The 25,198-nt window shown below is 42.2% G+C and overlaps 1 protein-coding gene across 7 annotated transcripts in view; it reads right to left on the bottom strand.

Moving 5' to 3' along the window:
- SLC4A10 (solute carrier family 4 member 10) overlaps positions 1 to 25,198 on the bottom strand; it is a 169,967-nt gene that overhangs the window by 71,637 nt on the left and 73,132 nt on the right. For all 7 annotated transcript variants that reach the window (XM_028747023.2, XM_028747066.2, XM_028747031.2 and 4 more), the window contains 3 exons: positions 15,235 to 15,381; positions 5,853 to 5,991; positions 441 to 601 (listed from right to left, as the gene is read on the bottom strand). In XM_028747023.2, the coding sequence (XP_028602856.2) occupies positions 441 to 601; positions 5,853 to 5,991; positions 15,235 to 15,381 (447 nt within the window). The remainder of the gene's footprint in view (positions 1 to 440; positions 602 to 5,852; positions 5,992 to 15,234; positions 15,382 to 25,198) is intronic.

Genomic DNA, 25,198 nt, shown 5'->3' with positions numbered 1-25,198 from the left:
TCTTTAGAAATATCTTTACAACACACACACACTTGCATTTAACATGATTAACTTTTGGGTCCTACTGAAACTTATACATGAGAGGTAGTATTCAGCTACTCTTCTGAATTATAACCTCCACTCTGTTCTTCAAGAAAATGGTATCTTCCCTTCAACAACAGCTACAGCGCTTCACCTTCCCTTTCCACAATTTGTACATCTCTGTGTCTCAGTGATGATACTGGAAAGACCAACATTAATGCGACGCTAAGTAGAAAACATCAGGGGGAAGGGAAATGCATGTTAGAATTTGGAATTTTATTTATTTGGAGTTTGAAATATATTACCACCCCATAGAGAAACATTGCATCTTATGCAGGGCAGTGCGATGGTGTTGTTTTATTTTGGGATGTAGAGAGTATTATACAATCTTTATATTGTTGTGTTAACTGCACACTTACCTGCAATTTCTTCTAAAGAATTTGCTCTCATGTCTAGCAACACAGTGCCATTGAGGATACAACTTCTCAGTTCAAACAAGCTGTGAAGCGATAACGTGGCAACGTATGGTTTACTCCACCTCTCTCCTCCATCTTCAACATCTTCTTCAAATTTCAACCACCTAAGCAAGCAAAAGAGCTTAGTCAGCCCCTTCTGTTTGAGAAATGAAATGTCAGTTATGCAGAAGCAATGAGAGAAGAAACACAAATAGTGAGATGATAGATGGATGGAGAGAGAGAGAGAGAGAGAGAGCGTGCAATTTCACAGCTCCACTCTTTGGGTTGCATCCAACTGCATCCTGTTGTTTCATGGAAGCCTCTTTGATTGAAGAGGAGTCTTCCACCAATGGAAGCTGGAGGCAATTTTTGCTACTTCCGCCTTCAGCCTCCTACACAAACAAACCCCTGAAACTGCTCCAAGAGGGTTGGAAGACCTTCCATAACAGCATGCAAAGTGGAGACGAAAACAAGGGAGGCGAAAGCGGGGATTTTGTGATGATCACTTCCTTCTCTAAAACCTCTGCTTGATCGAAAAGCTTTTTCTGAATGGATACAGCCCCACAGCATGGTGTGTGAATAATGCTGCGCCATGGTTTCTTAAATTTGATCACCGAAACTCAGCCCCCGTGACTTAACTATTGTCTGTTAACCACAAACAAGCCACACTGTTGTTGCTCCATAGGTAAAGGTAAAGGGACCCTGACCATTAGGTCCAGTCGTGACCGACTCTGGGGTTGCGGCGCTCATCTCGCTCTATAGGCCAAGGGAGCTGGCGTTTGTCCGCAGACAGCTTCCGGGTCATGTGGCCAGCATGACTAAGCTGCTTCTAGCGAACCAGAGCAGCACACGGAAATGCCGTTTACCTTCCCGCCGGAGCGGTACCTATTTATCTACTTGCACTTTGACTTGCTTTCGAACTGCTAGGTTGGCAGGAGCTGGGACCGAGCAATGGGAGCTCACCCCGTCACGGGGATTCGAACTGCCGACCTTCTGATCGGCAAGTCCTAGGCTCTGTGGTTTAACCCACAGCGCCACCTGCGCACCTTGGTTAATATTAACCATGACCCAGCATTATGTGCAAACCTGGCCTTTTATCTCACCTCTTGGCCCAATCTGATCTATGAGTTTAATAATACTGGATACCTACCATATGGGAAGTTGGTTATGGGAATGACCAAGATGTCATGTTTGAAACGCTTATGTGGGGGAAAGCTTATATAATTTCTAGGCATAGTTTCTTAATGTGGTTTCATTTTTCATTCTGCTTGGGATACACACATACAATACCAAATTCTGAACATGTATATTAATAGATTAATGCCATCTTGCCCTGTGAAGGGATTAAAAACATTTGGGTAGCCATCAAGTCATCTACCCGGTCCTTCTATTCCCCACCCCCCCCACCCCACACACAGACATTTCTGGAGTGTCCACGGGACAAGACAATGGAAAAGCGGTTCCCACTAAGATGAGTTAAGTTGGGATCAGGTCCAGCTTGAACCCTGGAGATAATGGTTAGCTTCCCTCACTTCAATGCTATCCCTGTGTTTCTATGAAACTAGTGAAAAGGATCCTCTGCTTAAGATCTCCACAATAAAAGGGAAATGGATGGATTCAGAATGAATCTTTGGGTATCCATTTTGGCTGTCAGGAATCCGAATTCAAAGCACCTTCCTGCCTGCTTTGTAGGACTGAGAAATCAAAGGGTTGGATATATTTGGGGTGGGGCAAGCACCTGTTAATTATGACAGAGCAACTTGTTTCTATATTAGGGCAAGTCAAGTATTTAAAAAACGTTGCTTTGATAATAACATGTTGGAAATGTGGGAAGTAGATCAAAGAGGACATCCATGAAAAGTCAAGCATTCCCCAACAATCTTTGCAGCTTTATAAAACCTCCTTCTTTAATTTAAATCTTTGTTTATAGAATGGATCGATATCTTCCAGCAGTTAATCATCCCTGGAGACCAAGCTCCTCATCCTATTTTATTTAGAAAGCTCTTGAAGTTATTAAGCGCTGTTCAAAAGTAATTAAGAAAAACACACAGGGATCTGTCAAGAGGCTTAGCACCTAAAAAATGCAGACATAGAAGAGAGAAAAGAAGGAATTTAGGAAAGGGGGCAAGTAGCCATGAAATATGACACCTGAAGCAAAGACTGAGTGTAGGAACCCAAGTCTTCTTCAAGTTCTCTCTCCCCGCTCATCATTATGAAGCAACATATTCTCAGTGTGTTGTATTCAACATGGCACTAAGGCTAAGGTTCCATCACCAAGAGGATTCCTCCTTGTACAACAGAACATTTTCCCCCTTTCCTTCCCTTGCTCACCCACTAAATCTGTTCTGGGGGATCCCCCAACCCTTTGGAAAAGATCTGAGGGCGGCATAGGGGTGAGAAGGGAAAATTCCTATTGCACTAGCAGCAATCCTTGCATGAATGCAACTATTTAATATAGTCTTCCATGTTCTTGTAAACTTGAAGTGCTTGATGACTGATAACGTGCACTAGATGAATACCAGACCGGGTGGCCGAGCTTCAAATCTCTTTATTGGCTATGAAGCCCAAAAGGTAATCCCAAACAAGTTAGTATGTATCAACGTTTGTTTCCCAACTAAAATAAGCATACTATCCTTCCCAGGGCCAACATATTAAGAATATGCTGAGCTTTGCAAATTTAACCAGTAGTGTATTTTTAAAAAATGTATAATTTCCTAACACTCAGCTGTATCACTTTTGCAGAGAACTAAATCATTATATTCAGCAAAGCAACTGAGTCTTGATCCACTTGTGGAGTAACACGCTCAATATCTTCTGTGTTTACTTTCATTATATCTGTTGACTTCCCAGAGGAACTGAACTCCCACCAGTTCACCCACACTCTCCATCATCCTTCTGAGTAACAGAACAGCCAAGATCTTGGCAAATCTTACACATGCCACTAAAAAGCTACAATAGCAAGAACTTGGCTAGAACGTTTGGTTGGATCGTTAGTCTTCATTTGACGGGTCGGGGCCCACGCCCTGACCTAAGTTGAGTCACACAAGTGGCCTGCATTTTGCTTAGGATTCCCCCCCCCCCCTTTTAAGAACAAACACAAAGACATTTAGAAAGGAAGCAGATGGGTGGAAATGACAGGGTTCCTGTGCCTTTAAAGGCCATCCAGTAGAGCAGTGTTCCCCAACTTTGGGCCTCCAGCTGTTTTTGGACTACAACTCCCATCATCCCTCACTAGCAAGGCCAGTGGTCAAGGATGATGGGAATTGTAGTCCAAAAACAGCTGGAGGCCCAAGGTTGGGGAACACTGCAGTAGAGAAAACAGCACAAATGAAAACTGCAACAGAGAGAAAAGAGGGACACATAGTATTTAACAAACAAAAAACACCCTGAAAGGTGAAGTATGTTGCAGGCTGAGGTTAAAGGTTAGGTAAGGTCAAAGTCTACTGTGTTAGACTGCATCAGGCAATATTTATTTACTGACATTGGTGACATCTATGCCCTGCCATTTCTGCAAAGCACTGAGAGGTAGTGTAGGCTGGGCAGTGCTGGATTTACGTATAAGCTAAACAAGCTATAGCTTGTGGCCCCAATCTCTTGGGGACCCCTAAAAAAATTAAAGGGGAAAAAACTGGATGTACATTTCCAAAATGTAAGATAAGTTCAACAATTACTTTGATAAAATACATATTTTGTTACGTGCAAATGGCTTTAGATACCTATTAGGTCCATAAATTACCATATAGCATACATTCAACACAAAAAACAGTGACAATTTGTTGTTGACAAAGGACAGCTGGACATATAAAGGGCCCCAGTACCTTCAGGAGCTTAGGGCCTCATCAAACCTAAATCCGGCCCTGAGGCTGGGAGATTGCAACTTGCCTAAAGGGAGCTTGCAAGCTCCATGGCTGAGCCAAGGCTTCCCACATGTAAGTTCTGCATTGTCCTGGCACTCTGCTATGCAAAATCCATTTACTATCATATGAAATGGTGACCCATTTTCATTTGGATGAGCCTTCCGAAAACATATCTGCAATGCTACACTTGTTAAGCACTACTTGAAATTGTGGCACTGGTTGGATTTGTCTCGGGTCTTCCACAAAACAAAACAAAACAAAACAAAACATCCATTTCATTGGCAGAGAATGTGGCTGTTCATCTTATTTTGGAACTTTAATTAAATATTTGTCTACCTCCTATGAGTGAGGTCCAGGGCAAATCTAACATGAAATCTGACAGAAATAAAGTTTATTTGAGGTTTTCTTGTCCCTAATAGCTGCATAACTTTCTCCTGAAACATTTATTTATTGCTGTATATTTGTTTCTCTAGTCATCTACAAGGAACCCAGAGCAAGAATTTGGATGCACAACAACCCTTTGAGGTAGGTTAGGCTGAAAAATATGTAAGCAGAACAACATAGTGAGAGTGCCTTTATTAAGCTGGGGTAAGGAATGTCTCAGTACCCATTCGCCAGAGTTATCGGTAGATCAATGCCTGCTTTACTAGAACTGTGTTAGATTTAGGATTTACCCCCCAAAAGCCTATTATTTCAGGATTAGCGCTGTATAAAGCATTATGCAATGCCTCCTCATTACAGTAAACAGTAACCATTCACTATGTTACATTATCTAATCGGGGAAAAGTAAGTTCAGCGAAAAGACACACAGGCAACATATCTACATCTTGAACTTTGCTATTATGCTGAATCTCAATTTAAACCCAGTTTGCAATCAAATTGACTGCATTCAGCTTTACTCTGGAGAGGACTCTGAAATAGCTATAACATTTTCAGCAAAGAAATAAAGATCCTAGCTAACTGCATTTATCTTATGTATTTTTGCCCGTGACATTATCTCCCCCCCCCCCAAAAAAAAAAAACCATGATCTGACCTAAAAAAAATGTTGTCAACATCTGGCTCTGAGGAAAGGCATGTGAAGTAGCAATAAAGGTAAAGGGTAAAGGGTCCAGTTGTGACCGACTCTGGGGTTGCGGCGCTCATCTCGCTTTATTGGCCGAGGGAGCCGGCATACAGCTTCCGGGTCATGTGGCCAGCATGACTAAGCCACTTCTGGAGAACCAGAGCAGCGCACGGAAACTCCATTTACCTTCCCGCCAGAGTGGTACCTATTTATCTACTTGCACTTTGACATGCTTTCAAACTGCTAGGTTGGCAGGACCCCGTCGTGGGGATCTGAACTGCCGACCTTCTGAACGGCAAGCCCTAGGCTCTGTGGTTTAACCCACAGCGCCACCCGCATCCCGAAGTAGCAATACTCAGTATACATTCAACATGTTTGGCTTAAACCTAATTAATAGGCATTTTGGCCTTCTCTGTGTCCTTGTACATCAAATGCTAAACCAAAAGGGGATTCACCTGGCTGTCTCCCTCCACTCAGCATCTTCTCCTTCACGCCAGCAAAGTTCATCGAGCTCTGTGAAGAGGTCGTGAGGGATGTGTTCCTCGTCATCATCTTCTGTTCCGAGAATAAACTGTACCCGCTGGGAAGGGGTGTCTAGAGAAAAAAACAGGGGTGGAGATAGGAAGAGACCAGGGAAGTCAAATTGAAGCAAGAAGTATTTCCACAAAAGGCAAAGCCACACTACAGTGATTCCATGGAGCATTACTTACATAAATACCTTTTAAGCAATTAAGCACCAGTGTTATTGGTTACAGCTGCATCCTTTTGTGTTGAACAAGTGAATGAGCAGGGTGTAGTAAGGCTATGCAGCTGTCTGTCATCCATATAATTAACTTCTACAGGCAGGTATTATAGCCTGTAATAAAATAATCACAACTTGGCAACTCAGTCATGCTTTAAATGTGTGTTCTGAAACCAACATGGACCATGTTGTCACCGGTTAAGCTTTCCAGTTTAGCAAATTCCTTCTTAACAACAAATAAACATGTATAAAATTGATCAGGCGCATACTCCCCCTCTGCTTGGTTATATGTCCTAGAGATGTAGTTACTGCTTAAGTTTATTCTCTTGCCCTGCTAAAATGAAGACAAAATATCTGCAACTGAACTGAATGCATTTTTATTCTCGCCTCCATCTACCTCCTTTCTTGGGTTGCCTTTCCTTTTCGATTTTAAACTCCTATGGGGCAGAAGCTTCCTGCGAATCTGAAAAATACCCTGCATACTTGGTGACATTAGAAAAATAAACACATGAAAAGTAGGCTGATTGAAATATACTCAGAGTCGAGAGTGGATTTCATGCTCTTTATTCAGCTCATAGTGGTGAGAAGGAATGAAAGTCCCCCCAAAGTATCTGCTTTATATACATTATTTACACAATGGGCTGCATGTGATTGGCTAATTCTGGAATTCTCCTGTAGGCCAATCAGGTTGTGGATTCACTTCCATCTGGAGCTGGATTGGGTGGCTCTTGCAGACCAATCATACTGCTGCATTGTTCTAGGACCAATCAGACTGCTGCATTCTGAATCCTATTGTTCTAGAACCAATCAGACTGCTGCATCTTGGATCCTATTATTCTAGGACCAATCAGACTGCTGCATTTTGGATCCTATTCAACTCAGTACATAACACTGATAAATATGTGTCTTTCTCAATGCGACAAGCAGTCATTGGTTTGAATCAGTTTCATTGGTGTAAAACGGTTTGTCTATTCAACTCTGTTAATTTCATCCATTTTCATTTTAGAAATGAATGGAAATTCAAAGAAATGAGTTCCAGAGGATAATCCATTCATGAACTCTGGCAAGTCTGCTCTTTGAAAGGGCAATAGGACACCTGAAAGTTTCAGGCACATTGGACTAACGAGGTCTCCCAATGAAAACAGAAGCTTGTGGATTTATATATTTGATAAACTGCCTCTACAACAACCCTTTCCCTGATCTGTCTGAAATTTGGCAGGTCTGGTGCATGGAAGAAGTGGCAGGCCCTCTTAAAATGTAATGACAATGGGATAAAAATCAGACAGAAGACTGAATGGATTTCCATTTCAGGGAGCCAAAAAAATAAGCTATTCTAAATCAGTATCGAACAGAATGTAATTATAATGAACAAAAAAACAAAACAAATGAAACTTTTAAAAAGACAAAGGAATGGGGTAACTAAATGATTGCCCCCTTCCCTTTAATATACCCTGCTGAATATATTTCACAGAAGACAATGATTAAATAAACCCCTTTTAGTGCTGGTATTTTAAGAAATATTTGAAATGTTGTGTTGTATTAGGGAAACATCATGGCTGCATTGTGCATTGGTTATATTTTTAAAAACACAATACATTCAAGCAATCATTATAGTGCTTCCTGCTTTCAGCTAATGTGAGGGTTTTAAAAATATTGTCATCATAAAAAGGTAAAGGTAAAGGTACCCCTGCCCGTACGGGCCAGTCTTGACAGACTCTAGGGTTGTGCGCCCATCTCACTCAAGAGGCCGGGGGCCAGCGCTGTCCGCAGACACTTTCCGGGTCATGTGGCCAGCGTGACGAAGCTGCATCTGGCGAGCCAGCGCAGCACACGGAACGCCGTTTACCTTCCCGCTGGTAAGCGGTCCCTATTTATCTACTTGCACCCGGGGGTGCTTTCAAACTGCTAGGTTGGCAGGCGCTGGGACCAAGCAACGGGAGCGCACCCCGCGGCGCATACTTTGCATCAAAAAGACAAATCTATTTTATCATCATACTTTACTTTGCATTTCTGGAGAGCACAGAAGGATGGCTGATGTTTCTGACACTCTGCACCGAAGGTGAGAGAATAACTAGGAATATTTCTTGAGTGCACACAGAAGCCATGTAGTCATTCAAAGGGGGGCAAAAAGTATGAGCAGACAGGATTATTCGTGCTAATGTAATGATTTAGCACTGGATTCAGGGAACGCTAACTCCTCAGCTAACCATGAGATGCCTCACTCAGTTCACAGAGTTTGGTGTGCCTACAGGCCGTGTCGAGCTTTCCATATACATTAGGGCAGGACAGGGAGCAAATGGCTAGTCAAGGACATAGAAAACTCATGACAATAATGATGAATTGCTTGATGGACACATTTCCTCTGGGGGGGCATGACTGTAAATTCAACTGCAAACAGATAAACCTCACCTGCGGTCAGTGTTGTTCATGAGTAGACAGAAGTCACTGTGTTATTCCATAAATAGAATTCCACGGTACTTCACAAAACTGGACTAAGCATTGGAAATGAATGACTTAAAGAGACTGTGCATATAAAATGGAAGTCTGAGGCCTTTTAATTTTTTTTATCCGTCTCCATAGTGTCTACTTCCCATTTTTTCACTGATGCTCCCACAAAATAAACAGGCCCCCTGCATCAGTGTAAATAAACTTCCAGACAGGTAGCAGTGTTAGTTTTCAGCAAGAACTAAAAACAAAGGCAATGTTGTAGTAAGTGATGGTGGCAATTACAGTGGTACCTCAGGTGACAGACGCTTCAGGTTGCAAACACTTCAGGTTACAAACTCCGCTAACCCAGAAGTAGTACCTCGGGTTAAGAACTTTACCTCAGGATGAGAACAGAAATCACGCGCTGGCGGCAGCGGGAGGCCCCATGAGTGAAAGCGCGCCTCAGGTTAAGAACGGTTTCGGGTTAAGAACGGACCTCCAGAACGAATTAAGTTCGTAATCTGAGGTACCACTGTATGTTAATGTTTAACTGTATGCAGTGCTTTTTTTTTCTAAAAAAAAAATGTTTAGGAGTACTCTCATTTTGACTCAAGAAAATCACCATTCTATGGTTCAAATTGGGACAGATAAATACAGTAAATGGACAAAAGGACAAAGATTCACAAAATGTTTAGGGGTATGCGTACCCCTGTGCCCCCCCCCCCCAGAAAAAAGCACTGACTATATGAAAAACACCCACTGTGGCCACCCACAAAGCCGTGTGGGTGTCACAAACTTCCTAGCACTGGGATACCAACTAACTTCTGTAGCGGGAATAAAAAGAGGCCACAAATGACAGAACCTCTTGAATCATGTTTGAATCAAGAGGCCAGTCAAAATTAATGACAAAGACTCACCCCTGATGACCGCCCACGTTGAATTGTGCACATTACTCCAAAGGGAGAATGGCAGGAAAGTAAACAAGGAACTGCTTAATATCATGGCCCTTAGCCACGAAGCTTACTGGCTTTGGGCCAGTCACTTTCTCTCAGCCTAACCTACCTCACAGGGTTGTTGTGAGGACAAAATGGGGGGGGGGGGAGAGAAGTGTGTGCACCACCTTGGGCTTCTTGGAGAAAAGGTGGGAAATAAATATAATAATTTTTAAAATATTTTTTTTTAAAAAAAATGTTTTAAATCATCTTGAGAAGGCACAAAATTCAGTAGGCAGAGAACCTCAGCAAGAGCATGCAAACCCTTATGAATGATTTCCTAGGAAATGTGCTTTCTGAATAGAAGAAATTCCATCCTCCCAGAGACACCATGAGATAGCACATCAAACACAGGAGAGTCCCACAGTTTACTTTACCTTGAACAGTCATGTCTGTGGTTAAAAAACTTGCAGAATATTTTTGAACAAAAATTTCAATAAAATATTAATATATGATCATGTAATTAAATGACAGGAATATGATAGCATTTGATGTTGTTCTATCCCTTAATAGAAAAGTAGGGTGTGTGCTATTTAAGTTTAGGAAGTCTATTTTTCTCTCCACTCTCTCAAACATGCAGTTTAATAACTTTTCTGTGCCTGACATTTATATGAGGAAGAGAGGCCAGCGGCCAAACAGTTTTTCAAGTTGTCTTCTAAATGCATAACCACCAGTTTTAAAAATCTCAAAAACTGTAATCCATAGGTCTAAATAACTCATACTTTCTCTCTGCCCTCATAGCATTTGGGGCAATGCCACAATTTCTCAACTGACATCAAAATATGCATTTACCCATAGTGTGCAGCACAATGCATATTTACTTAAATGCATCAGTACGTGCTCAAATCCATCAGCAAATCAATGCATCCCAATCCAGATCTGGTATCAATGGAAAAAAGCAACGTCTCTGTGTTTGTTTATTCTCCTAGATGGTGTCTCATCCAATTTGGCCTTGAATCCCACTTGAGTTTGCAAGGGATGATAACATATTTTAATGTGACTATGGAAACAGAATATTTGAAACAGCCTTCCCCCTCCTCTGCCCAGAAGGTACAAGGACAGGTGGATCATTCCAGAACACAGAATGCAGATGACCACAAAGGCCTCTTCACACAAAAACAGCATTACATAAACCTGGCTCATGGTTGCTCCAGCCCTTCCCCTCTAACTGCAGTCCTCCTACGAATAAAGATCTTTATTTGTGAGAGAGCTGCATAGGATTAATGGTGCACACAGAGAAGGACCTAGAACAGGGTCTTGTTATCTGATAGTGCATTTATTTAAACTATTTACAATCACTCTTTCTGGACCCACCCAAGGCGGTAGACCACCATATAGCAGTACAATGCCATATGATATAACGTGATGTAACATTCTTAATAAATGGTTTTTTTAAATAGAAAAACAAAATCCCAGTACGTTAAAATATAAAGCAGCATAAAACCACAAATCTTCTTTGCCACCAATGCACTCTCATCTACATTACAATCTGAAAAGCTTGAATTTTTTTTTTAATAATAATTTTTATTTTTTTCCGAAAAGCTTGAAGTTTTAACCATCACAGACTCAGTCAGCTAAGGTTCTGAGAAAAGCAGAGATGTTTCAGGGCAATTTTGCAGTGTTTGAAAAATGGTGGCTGAGAGCCTGCCTTTAAAACCCAGCCAACCGCTACATTATTGCAGATTTCACCTTATTCTGGAGGTCCATTCCATACCATACAGGGGTCAAACCTTGAGTGTGGTGCCAGCCAAATCTTTGCAACGCCCTCCCCATTACTCATCATACCAATGTCTCATCTCTATTGCTCTTTCGGTGCCTATTGAAGACTTTCCTCCTTCAACAAGCCTTTTAAGTTGGGACCTTTATCCCAGCCTGTATCTGCACTGGAAATAAATAAATAGTTTTTACATATTAAATTGTTTTTTATATATGGGCTGAGATATTTTATGAGAAGCAATTCATAAATTGAATCCAAATAAAATAATAAAAATAAAATGCTGGCTTTCAGTTGTTGCTTTTATCCGATAGCAGTTTTGCATGTGATTATCGTTCTCCTTGCTTTGAGTTTTGTAAGCCACCTTGAAATAACTGATAGAAAGTGGTATATAAATGTTTTAAATAAATAAAATGTGCAGTCATCACAAGGCAGTGGGGGGATCAGCAACTACTCAGAGATCATCTATAGTTTGTTTAAAAACAGGTTGTTCCAAATAATAACTTATAGTAGCTCTGAGACCAGTTTGTAAGCCCCTTGTTGACGCTGATTTTCCATATTTTTCTAAACTCCATGACTGCATTTAAACAGTGCAAGTGTTTATCCTCAGAATACAAATGCCCTTTTCTAGCTCCCTGATTGGATGACGGGCATGCGGGGAGCATGCCATGAGTTCATGCTGGGGGCTCATCCATGCCCATGGAACCCAAATCAGGCAAATTATGCTTAGTGCTAACCAGCTATTTATTGTCTTTAAGTGGGTTTTGCAAGCCATGCTTTGGAGACAAGGCCCTGCACAGTGCTCCCAGTCTGCTTCATTCAGAAGGCATAGGAAAATATGGGTACTGCAAAACAAATCAAGAGAGGAATCAATCCCAGAGAAAAAGAAGGAAGGGGTGGAGGGTGGTAGGATGATGGAGCGTACAAATCCATTAGACATTCCTAATCCTCAAAATCATGCTATGGAGGATTGGAATAGGATGCTTGAAGTTAGCTAATCTGTGCAAACTAAGCTAATACACACCACCTTTCAGAAAAGAATCATAATATGTTGACAGGTAAATTTATCTGTCATAGATAAAAGTACTACAGTATTGCTAACATCCATGATTCATCTGTAGCCCCGATAGCTCATCAGCAACACTGATGAGTAATGCAACAATCACAACAGATGCTGACAAAGCCTTTCTGGTCTCCATGACCACAAGTTGTCTGTGCGCATGTTGCAATGCGTGCGTGCACATACCAAATTTAACCTAAAATACAACTGATTTGCCTAGAAACATGATTCAAGCCCGAATCCACCAAGGCATGCCTGCTCCTCATAAGTAGCGGTAGACAAGTGCAATTAAAACATTAAAAATAATACTCAGTAGCCAAGCTCCCAAGTGACGTGGATTCGATTATGAAAGGGAAGCTTAACATTAAGTGGCATGAAAGAGGATTAAGTCAAGTTGGGAGTACTAACTAAAGAGCACAGTGTGCTTGATTGTGCCAAAATATCCACACCCCTCTGCTTCCATCAACAAGTGTACCAGAAAACCCAGTGCTTCTTTTATAGAATCTGTGAAAGTACTAACATAGCTAGTACTCCTAGGACATTGGGAGAGAGCTCCACAAACTGAGGTGTAAAGGAGTAGAAATCTTCAAGGATTTTGTCTTTACAAAATCAAAATGCCAGGGAACAGCTTTGTGAGATCACCAATCAAATCAACCAGGACTGTGACTGATTTGATTGACACCATATGCCCTTTAAAAATGTGGCTTTTTGGGGGGGAGGCGCTATTGAGTTGTTTTTGTTTTTATTAGATATTTTGTGGTTTTATATTTTGATTTTATTCTGTGAACTGCCCTGAGACCACTAGGTATAGGGCAGTATATAAATTTCATAAATAATATTAATAAATTAATAATAATTTATTATGCTTACCAGGAGGTTGAAGGGGGGAGAGGCAAAGTGACAGTGAGATTGGGGTTTCTCGAAGGAGAAAGTTGATGGGGAAATGGTGTCCTTGTGATAGGAAGTTTAAAAGCACTGTGATGCCTAATGACAATTTCTTTTTGATGCAAACACGGTAATAGAACTTGTTTACCTATTACACAGATTAGCTTTGGTTATTTATTTTTTTAATTGTCTTTAGAAACACACAGATAAGATACTTTAGAATCACAAAACAAACAATGGATTATCAGCATCTGCTTCTCAGTGATCTGAAACGTGTTTCTCTTCCTACTTTAGCATCTTGGAATAAGCACAATTTGTCCAAAATAGATGCAGCTAAGTCATTTGGTTTCACATGAGTATTCATTCTGTGCGACCCAATCTTAATCCTCTTAATACCGACTGAACTTCTATTTTTGAAGACATTTCTATAATTTCATCCACCTTACATTTTTCTGCAAGAGATTTTAAGGATTTAAAGCATTTTTCTAAAGCCTCAGCCTTCATAGCACCTTCCTTCCACACTTTCAGTGCATATAATTTAAAACCCAATCTAAAGGCATTACAATGACTACTCCACAACCTAAAATTATACTGGCATTTACATTTTTTAAAGAATCTAAAATATTCTTTTCTACTGCAGCATGGTGCGATAAGGCATCCTGCCAGTGTTTTCATTATAGTCTCTCTGCTTATTATAACTTTGAAGTATTTTCGTCTTAGATGCACCTTTTTACATCAGCGCAGTAAGTAATATTATTACTCAGGCAGGAAATAACTTCCCATCAGTGAAGTCCACAAGTCTAATGCTCTTATTTTAATGCCATCTCGTGCTGGTTTTTGTTGTTGTTGAGTGTTTTAATTGCTTGCAACATTATATTGTTTTATTGATAGCTTTGGAAGGTGAAAATCCCAAATCAGAGATAGCCAACATAGCATTCTCCATATGGACTACAAGGCTCAGCCTGCAGGGCCAGTGACCATGGATAATGGGAATTGCAGTCCACAACTTTCGGAGAGCACCACACTTGGCTACTGTTAAGTTGTGGGTGAACATATCAGATGACACAGGAATTCTTCAAACAGCTCTTGTTTATTCATAGGCCAGAACAGAACTGAATTGAAGGGTTCAGTCAGCCTGCTTATATAGAGCTCCAGTACAACGTATCTGTAACAATTTTCTAAAACTATCCAATCACTGAACGTCACTTTCGATCCCTTATTTGCATAACTATCTACAGTATCCCCCTGCTGGTCCAGGGTGAGAACTTCAGTACATAACACCTACCTCTCCCTAAAAGCCGGGGGCAGGAATAATGAGACCATTCTAGAAGCATTCCTTCCAATGCTCAACTCAGTTCCAGCTCGTCAGTAGTTCTGTAGTCAAAACTGGACCACCACACACAACAAGAGGAAGGTACCTCCATTCTTGGGTGAATCTCAAGGTATTCACAAACTTTTTTTTTTTTAAAGGAGAGGACCAGAAGAAAGAAAACCCCCACCAAAGACACCAAGTACAATGGAGTGCATGTATGTCGTACATGCTAAAGTCTTCCTTCTCCCCTAGCATTTTAATATGTTTGGGGACCAGGGTTCACATTGGCTAAACAGCCATTGCTGAGGCTTCTGGTGCAGGAAGGATGACACAAACAAGGGGAAGGAGATATGGTGGGAAGAGGCAAATTAGCAGGTAATAGGGGAGCAGCTGTAAACAGAGGTGGCAAAAGAGAATGGCAGAGCAGACAAGAGAATAGAGGGAAGGGAAAAGGAGAAACTTTAAAGTGGGAGGAAAATTGTGGCGTGAGAAAGAGAAAGCCAGAGACAGGAAGGGGCAACGAAGTTAAGAGATGGAAGTGAGGAGGCACTACTTGAAATGCCCACTGTAATGTGCTCTGTGTGGAAAAAGATTTGGAAATTACAGCAGGGCAAGAATGGGGCAGGACATGTCCATTGCATGCACCATTTACACAAATTGTCTAACGTTGCCTGTTAAATTATTAAAAAGCCAAACAAAGCTTACCAAATGAAGGAGACTCTCTGCCATCTTCTAAACCCGAATCCCGTTCTCTGTCTCTCTTTCTGTGTTTGTGCCCTCGGTGTCGATGGCGTCGATGGCTTTTCCTTCCTCCCAGTGGCACATGAACTCCAATAAACAAAGTTCTGTGACCTAGAGAGCAGAAAACAGGTTGGGTAAGTAGATTTGAAAAAAGCAACACAACACATATTTAATGCTGAATCATTGGCCCAATGCCCTATTCCTATGTGGAGGCAGCTCCTTAAAAAATAAGAAGAAGAAAGTGGAGGGAAAGAGATGGAAGGGGAAATCTCTGGTACCCACAGAGCCTGTGTGGTTACAGCAAAGCTTTCCAAACTTTTCATGCTGGTGACAAACTTTTTAGACACGCATCATTTCACGACACAGTAATTCAGTTTTACAAGCAAACTGGAGATTAAACTAACCCCTTTCCAGCCCCGGGAGGAGTGTGGGGAGCACACCTACACACCGCAGCCAACACACTAATGTGTCATGACACACAATTTGGAAAGCTCTGGGTTAGAGTGTCAGTCTAAGACCAGGGTTCAAATCCCTGCTCAGCCATGAAGCTTACTGGGTGACCTTGGGCCAATCACTGCCTCTCAACCTAACTCAATTTTCAGGATTGTTGTGAGGATTAAATGAGGAGGGGAACCTTGAGCTCATGGAGGGGGGAGGGGGGATATAAATGCAATAAGTAAATAAAATGAACAATAATAAAATGTGGATACTATGCTGTAAGCATAAACTGAAGGGTTGAAAATGTTTCAGCATAAATAAAATACCTAATGGACCGATGAAGCCGCTGAAATAAATGTGATAAAATGCTAACCCAACTTGCATAGCAGAGCACTATCTTTATTAGGCCCAAGCCTAATTCCAATTTGGTCATATTTTCTTACCAACTCTTTACTGGTTGTGGCATAAGATATGACTGCCTGGATGGACTAACGTCAAAATGGAGGCACAATTCCATTCTGACACCCATGAGAAGGTCAGGGTTTGAGTATAAAAAGAAGTATCTGGATCACATTAGAGCTTTTTGGGCACAATTGTGCGCAACTGTTACGATAATTGGCATCATGGTTTAAAAGTGTTATTAAAAGGTAGCTTCCGTGTAACGATTAGGTAGCACAAAGACTTGTCCAACTGCAGTCTCCAGTTGTATTATCTTCTGGCTACTGGGACAGCCGCAAGATAACAAATAAACATTTGCAGCTTCTCTAGAGTCGGATGTGTCAATCCCGGCACCCCACCCCCTCAAAATATTCAGCGATATGAAGCTGAAACCCCATGTGACCTCTAATCTCATGCAGGCTCCAGCAAGGGCAAAACGCAGAGCAGAGAATCATTTGTCATGAAACGTCAAAGAAATTTGGGACTGACAATAATTCTCTGCAGAAGCAGATAGAAACAAGCTCCTAGCACGCCAGTAAAAAAACAAACAAACCATGCCTGTCTTGTTCTACCTTCCCTGCCTTCCCACCCTATCCTGTTTTACAGTGGTGAGCAAAATGGATTTGGATTATACTGCTGTGGTTTTTACATCACTTATATACATTTTACATACTATGTACTTGGGTCCTCATGGGGTTCTGAAGCAAACTGGAGGAATCAAGATGCACACAACTTCTTTCTTCCATTTCAGCTACTTATTTTTACAGTTTGCAACGGAGAATGGACAAACCAACCGCCCCATCCTCCTTTCCGGTTCCACTACACATAAGACTCGGAATTATGGAGTTGGAAGGGACCACAAGGGTCCCTCATCTAGTCCAAGTCCCTGCAATTCAGGAATTTTTTTGCCCAGTGTGGGGCTCAAACCCACAAACCTGAGATGAAGAGTCTCATGCTCTGCAAACTCAGCCATTCCACTTGCTCATGGATCGCTTATTAAGGCCAGTTGCTAAATAGGCTGCAACGCTCACAAAATTGGTTAAGAAATGGTATGTGAAACAGTTAAAGCATCTCAAGCACAGAGAGTGCACAAGAAAAACAAACTGTCCCAAGCCAACCATACCATTAGGCAGAGTGAGGCAGCTGCCTCAGGCATCTGATTTTCAGTGTCGCAAATGAACAGCCAATTGTTAAAAGTTATTTAATTTATTATTGCTGAATGTTTACTCCCAGAAAGAAGCAGTTCTGGGATTTTCTCCCTCAGTCTTGGGTAGCGTGCACCTTGGCTTGCAGGTGGGGGAAGGTCACAAGCTGCTCTTCCTCCTCAGGTGACAAGAAGTATTGGGTGGACGCTGCCCAAAGTGCGTTTTTAAAATTAAGGCGCAGAAATATTAATTTACATATATTGAATTTACAAATATTGAAATAATAATAATAATAATAATAATAATAATAATAATAATAATAATTTTTACCCCGCCCACCCATCTGACTGGGTTTTCCCAGCCACTCTGGGTGGCTTCCAACAAAATATTGCAATACAGTAGTCCGTCAAACATTAAAATGAAAAAATGGGAGCTGTCTTCATTACATTTTCCATATAACACCAGAAGCAGAAAAGCAATTTTTTTTTATTAAATAAGTGAAATCAATCCCTTCTACTTTGTGCAAGAAGTGGGAGAAATGATTTCAGAGCTGCTCACAGAAGCAGACTTGTTCACCTGCACTGGGTGCCGGGCCGAAAAGGCGCCACAACAATGAAGAACAACAGAAGGCGAGAGGTGGAGGAGCACTGAATGTTGAAAGCCAAAGTCTACCACTGCTGCTCATCACATTATTTAGTGTGAGGTGGTGTAATTCTTGACTGGAGCTTGCACATGGCTAAGAAAGAGGGAAGGATCGGAAATCTACTGCTATGGATTGAACAGCTTTGTTATATTGTTGATACTGTGGTGCTATTAAGTTCCTGACTTTCATGCTGTATTGAATATCATTTTTGGTATTCGTATTGAACAGCAAGCCAGTGCAGATGGAAGAGGATTGGTATCATATGATCCACAAAGCAGGCACCAGAAAGAAATCCAGTAATGGCATTTTGCACCCAAACACAGTGACTGAATACAGTCATACCTTGGATCTCAAATGGCTTAGTTGCCAAACATTTCAGCTCCCAAACAACTAAAAACTGGAAGTTGATGGTTTTTTTGGAAGCCAAACATCCGACTGGGCTTCCGCAGCTTCCGACTGGCTGCAGGAGGTTCCTGCAGCCAATCAGAAGCTGTGCTTTGGTTTCTGAATGTTTGGTGTCCGTTTGACTTCCAAGGTACTCTTCAAGGGCAGCCAACAATCAACCTGTGAGCTACATGGGATTCAAACCTGCATCCTGCCAGTCCTTGCCCAGACCTCTAATCACTACATCACACAAACCTTTGAGAAAGTTGACCACCTTTTGCTTTGATTCAGCCCTCCAGGTGAAGAGGAGAAAAGAAGCCTCATCAGGAAAAACATGGATTGAAACTAATTAACGTTCGGTGCAAGTGTGGGTTTTTACAAGATCACACTGGGTTACTCTATATGCTTGGCAGAATTCTAAATAAAAAATAAAGGATCAGAAAACTGCTAAAGGATGTTTGCAGATATAGGGCAAAGCAGACCCTTCTTATAGAAGAGGGAAGAAAGGAAGGGGTGGAGGGAAAGCAGAACATCTGTGAAGAACGGATTCAAACTCTGGGTTCCTGAATGATAAATTACAGCACAGAAACCAATAATTTAGGACAAAACAGGGAAATTAGAGGATTCTAATGGGCCATCGACTACTCAAGAGAAGACAGAACAGGAGCAAAGGAAGAATGAGGGCTAATGCGCACTGAGGTGATAAATCTTGTCTGGGGATGTACCATTTCAGATTGCAAGTGTGGGGGTGAATCTTTCATTGATTGTGTTTACTGCAATTGGTTTTAGTATTTTTGTTGTGTTTGTAAATAGCTTTGCGCAGTTTCAGTCACCAAAGCAACTAATAAATATAAATAATAATAAAAATAATCAATGCTCCTAATAACAACTGATATATTAGTTAGTTAATTAATTAATCACTTGCGGAGAGGAGCAGCAACTACTGTTTTCTATTATTACAACCCTGAAGCTGTGGGATGAGTTTCCTGAGAAGGAAATTTTGCTATCATATAAAGCGTGACTATTTAATTATATAGCATATGATAATGAAATAATGGATGCTATTTATTTAATCCATATACTAATACTGATCAGTCTTCCTGTGGCTGTGCTTATGTAGCCCTGTCAGACTTTGCAAGCCAACGCAAGCACACAATTGCATGCGGAAGCCTCAGGCTTCACTGACTTGCATGCAGATTGGCTACAAATTTAAATGTTCAAAACTCTTTTTTAAAAAAACACAACTCCACATTAAATAAGGTCGAGGTTAGAGCAGGAACCCCAGTCTACCTTATATTTTCAATCCCTCTCCATCACAGACTGTAGCATACACATACACACCAGGGCTATATTGCTGCAACATTTTGTTGCAGGGAGTCACTTTTCTTTTATATCAAGAGTTGGTAATGTTTTGCGGTGGTGGTGGTGGCAAGCTTTCCGACGCCATGAAAAAAGCTCTTCAAACTGACCCAAAGCGAACTAAAGCAGTGTGGCGAGAAAGTGGTGTTTCTCTCATATCTCTGCCAAGTGGCCTAACGTGGGTTGCCAGCACCCAGGGCCATGTGGAGGGGTGGGTGGGAGGAAAGGAAATGGATGGAGTACGCATGCACATTCAACTGCCTAAGCCCTAAGGAGTCCTCATCACCTAAGGAGTCCTTATCACCCAGGAGATCTCAGCCACAGAGTTAGAAAAGAGAAAGATTTTTAAACTGTTTGTTTATTTGTTTGTTTAAGCCTTTTAGGGCCACGTTTCCTTCAACAGGATCACTCTCACGAGAACCATAAATGGGTGAATAATTTTTTAAGTTGTTGATTATGAATGTACAGCTAGACAGGCTAGTCACAAAGTATATTAGCTGAAAAATTAGAGTGATAACATCTGCATTGGGGCTAAGGAAGCTCTTCTCATTTTCATATATTTGTGGGTCAGTCTGTCAGAAGTGGAAGCCTCTGCTCAGATGCAGGCCCCCGCTGAAATAGCAAAGTTGAAAAAGGTCAGATTCGCGCAAGGAACTTCCCCAGCTTCTGCGTATATTATAATTCAAACCCCCTCTATCCCTCAGGCTTTATTTGCCATTCATTCACACTTTTCCTTATGGCAGCAAAAAATATATTATCTAGTGTTGCAAGTCTCACGCAGGTATGGCTTTCCATTGATGCTGTAACATCAATTAATGGAGGACTGGCCATTAATGAATGAGATTGGGAATGCATATCTGCTATTTCTCCTCCTTTATCAAAAGACAATGAAGAAGATGACACTATCAGTTGCAATTCATATGTGAATAATAAGGCGAACACAATTTTCCCATCCCACAAGCAATTAGCTGGAAATTGTATTCAGGTCTGAATCCAGAGATGTCTGAATACAGCAGAAGGCCACGCTTCTGCTCCCACGCTCATGCACTCCACTCTCCTCTGCTAAACAGACGATGAGCACTGTCAGCTTGGAATGAATAGCAATGGAGTCAAGGGCATTTGCAAATACGCCAGACTGAGACCAAACCAGTCGCTAATGGACCTTGTCTTTTTGAACAGCATTCTCCCCTAATTCCTTTGTTTCCTTTCCCCATGAAATCTCAGCATTTGGGAGACTGCAGGTAACGAAAAGGGCGTTAAAACTGAACTGAATTGATCAGTGTCTCACCAGTACTAGATACGGTTTTATGTTGTTCTAAAAAGTCGTAAGACGTCCGGGGAGTTTTAGCTTTCTTTTGAATGAGGAGCAGAGGGTACACTTAATGATGCTCCTGTGATATCCTTTTACAGTGGTACCTCGGGTTACATACGCTTCAGGTTACAGACTCCGCTAACCCAGAAATATTACCTCGGGTTAAGAATTTTGCTTCAGGATGAGAACAGAAATCGTGCTCCGTCGGTGCAGCAGCAGCAGGAGGCCCCATTAGCTAAAGTGGTGCTTCTGGTTATGAACAGTTTCAGGTTAAGAATGGACCTCCGGAATGAATTAAGTACTTAACCTGAGGTACCACTGTATTTACAGACAGAGGCATAGAATGGGGGGGCATGCCCCCCCTACAAAGTCCCCCTCACTCCCTGCCAGCGGCAGGGGCTGGAGAGCACAGAGGGTGAAGACCACCCTCTGCATGTCCTGCCCCACCTGGCACACCCAGCCACAGCTCTCCCTTCCCAGGGTCAATCCTGACTCAGGGGCAGAGAGCGGCTGCAATGCCTGGTGCACCTAGCCACAACTCCGCAAAGCGGCTGCGGCATGTCCGGCTGAGGCTCCTCCTTCCCTGGATCAAGGCTGTCCTGGGGGGTGGAGAGTGGCTGCGACGCCCCGCGGCAACTCCTCCATCCCAGGGTCAAGCCCAACTCAGGGGCAGACTGCAGCTGTGGTGCCTGGCATGCCCAGCCAAAGCTCCTCCTGACCCAAGGAAGGAGAGTGGCTGTGGCGCACAGCTACAACTTCCCCTTCAGAAGGAGAGCGGCTGTGGCAGGCCCGCCCAAGCTTCCCATTTCCCTTGGTCAATCCTGATCCAAGGGGCAGAGGCAGGCTGTGGCTCCTGCTTCCTCGCAGCCAGCCAGCAGCTCCGGCAGAGAGAAGAGAGTGGGCAGCAACGTTGCTGTCCACTCTCCTGGATTGGGGTGTTCAAATACAGCCCTGCGTCGGTGCCGCAGCAGGTTTCCTCCATGCCCTGTCCCCTTTGGGGGCGCAACCCAGGCACTATTTACTAGATCCGCTCTGCCACTGTTTACAGATACATGGGCCAGGCATGGAAAACGAGTCCAGCACCCAGAGACATGAGAGTACTATTGTCTAAAGCAGAATCAGTTCTGCCTTCTGCCTGCCCCATGGAAAGAAAACAGCACCCTCCTAAAACCTGTCCTTGTACACTTTTTCAAGCCAGTTGCAAAACTCCCTTGTTATTTTGGAGCTCTCTAAATGGTTTTCTCTCCTTCACATGCTGAGCATGTGGGGTGAATTTTAGCTCTTTCAAGACCATCTTTCATCCAGTTAGACAATATCAACTGATTATCATCACCAAATTTTAACAAGCAATGCCTCTTTCCTTGCTATATCATGTATGTTATAATATCTTCCTAGATCTTGGCCATTTCATTTGACATTTAATTATTGTCTTTATCAATGAGATTGTATCCAAGTGGCCAGATCCCTTTATTGTGGTCTGTTTGCAGAGAATAAACTGAGAATTATTATGAAGAATATGTCCAATAGGGCACAAATAGGTGTATAGTTGCTATTGGCCAATTCCCATCAGCCCTAGCCAGCATGGACGATGGTCAGGGATGATGGGGGTTGGAGTCTAGCAACATCTGGAGAGCCATAGTTTCCCCATTCCTGCAAAAGAAAAACCACCAATGCATCTTAATTTGGGGTTGAACTGTAATTGGGAAAACATATTTCTTCCTCTATTAAAGAGACACATTGCTGCAAAGTCAGAGAGTTCTCCTTCGGGTCCACAGTTACCTGCTAGCATTAGTTCTGAAAGCAAAGTCAAAAACAAAAAAAACCCATGCCCCATTCCCCACCCACCCCAGATTTAAGCACCTATGCAAACAATTGCTGAACATTTTGCTTGTTGATCTGAGCAACCATCTGTTCTGCCTGGATGATAGATCTGGATGTTGCTACCAGATCTATCTGCCAAAACGGTGACTACACAAGAAGACCAAATAAAAGCACAAAGGCCTCAATCTGCAATGAAAGATCTCGCCCAGTTTGGTGCACTGTTAATTTTCCAGCGTAATGTCAATAAGTAGTCATGCTTTCTTCAATTAAATTTAACATTCAATAAACCCATTTCTTTAACAACCAGTTGTCCGTCATGCATCCTATTCCATACACAGGGTAGGAAAGAATAAATTTGAATTTATTTTTCAAATGCTGACGGCTTCAGGTTTGAGGACACCTTGAAACAGGGGTAGCTAAAGTTGTGGCTTTGCGGGTGCTGCTGAACTGGAGTCAAGCCCAATCAGCAAATGCACAATGGTCAAAGGGATAAAAAGAGACCAGCAATAACTGGAGGAACAGAGCCGTTCCACCCCTGCCTCGCATTGAGGTTTCGTAAGTCAACAAATCCCACTCAATATAATTTGACAAGGAACTATTCAACTCACAAGCTTAATCAAGACATCTCAGACAGTGAAGAAAGCTCTAAACACATACGGTAGGTGCAGTAAAGGCTTCGTGATTTTACAACTATTGAAGAAAGTCACGAGATCATTCAGATTTGCAGATAATACTTTCACATTAATCATTATGCTTTGCATTATAAATACTGCACAGGAGGGGCAAATCTGAGACACAGGCAGCCGAGATTTGTGGTGCTCCTGGGCTAGAGCCAGAAGGGCCTAGGAAGCTAACAACTATGACATGTGCTAGTCTTTGGTCTTTTCAGACCTGAGATCCATTTTTTCTGCCAACGTCCATCACTGGGCTCACTTACAATTTTTTTACCACAGGTTTCTCTCTTTTTCTCCTTCCTATCTTCCTGCCCTCTCTCTCTCTCTCTCTCTCTCTCTCTCTCTCTCTCTCTCTCTCTCTTTCTTTCTCTCTCTCTCTCTCTTCTTGTCTCTTTGCTTTTAAAAAAGTAAATATGAATCTAAAAGGAGGTCACTGCTGGTGCAACCCACTATCTTCCTGCAACTGAAAACCAGCATCACACAACACGAATGGGGAACATTCAGATGTTGTGGGACTCCATCAGCCGCAGTCAAATATCAGAAATGATGGAAGCTGTAGTCTAATAGCATCTGAAGGACCACTGGTTTCCTAGCCCTGGCATAGACTGATGGTGACATTATGGCCTGCTTCTCCCATTGCCTCCTCTCTAACACAACAGGAAGGAAAGGCAAAATCTCACCTCACTGGAGGTGCCCGGTGCAACAGAAAGGCACTATTAACTACTTGAATTTTGAACATCTAGCACACTAACCCGCAAATTTTGCCACCCCAGAAATAATACCTTTAGGAATAAGAAGGTTTAGCTGAACTGGCAAGACTGAAATAAATATAAAATGCAGTTTTTTACAGGATAGTTTTTGTGTGTGTGTGTGTGTGTGTGTGTGTATTATACAATTGCTTAACAGAAACAGTTCACCGTGGGGGAAAATGTGTTTTCTTCACATGCACACAGACTTTGTGAGCCATATCTGTACTTCAGAAAAGCTGAAGGGCCTCCTGTTACAAAAATTGGGGGAAATTAACACCAGCTGAAAACTTCAAATTCAGTGTAAAACAAAAGCTCATGAAAACCAAAGGGTGATATCCAACGATGGTCATACTCAAGAGCTGTGGAATCATAGAATTGTAGAGTTTGAAGGGACTCTGAGGATCATCTAGTCCAAACCCCTGAAATGCAGGAGTAGGCAGCTGTCTCATACAGGGATCGAACCTGCAACCATGGCATTATCAGCACAATGCTCGATCCAACTGAGTCACTGGAGGCTGGTTTGTTAGGGCAAGTGGAGCAGTGCCCCACCAACTTCAATCTGCCCATACCAAGTCACCTGCCTGCCTTTTCGCTTTCAACCAGTCCAGGGTATTGTGGCACTCCTTTTCAGCTTCCTTTCCCTCCGTCTCAGCATTGCACCTTCTACAACTCAGCAGAGAGGGTGGTGGGAACAACACCAGAATAAGTTAGCTCCACCTGTCTTTGGTTCTGGCTCCACTTACTGTTTGAGCTTCCTGCTTTCTGCCCCATGAGTCTTGAAAGGTGCCAGTTACCACTGCTCAGAGTAGACCCATTCAAAGTCCACTGATTTCAATGGCTCTTCCCTGAGCATGAGTAGCAGTGGACGTCACGCAAAGTGAGCTTATTCCTGCCTTGATCTACCTGGAAAAAACCAAACTTATTAACGAGGCTTTCAAGTGTGTGGCCCAAAGCCAGAATTAATT

This window comes from Podarcis muralis, chromosome 1, assembly GCF_964188315.1.
Source record: "Podarcis muralis chromosome 1, rPodMur119.hap1.1, whole genome shotgun sequence".
Classification (NCBI taxonomy): Eukaryota; Metazoa; Chordata; class Lepidosauria; order Squamata; family Lacertidae; genus Podarcis; species Podarcis muralis.
The sequence above is the reverse complement of the archived record's forward strand: the minus strand, read 5'-3'. Positions and strand labels throughout refer to the sequence as shown.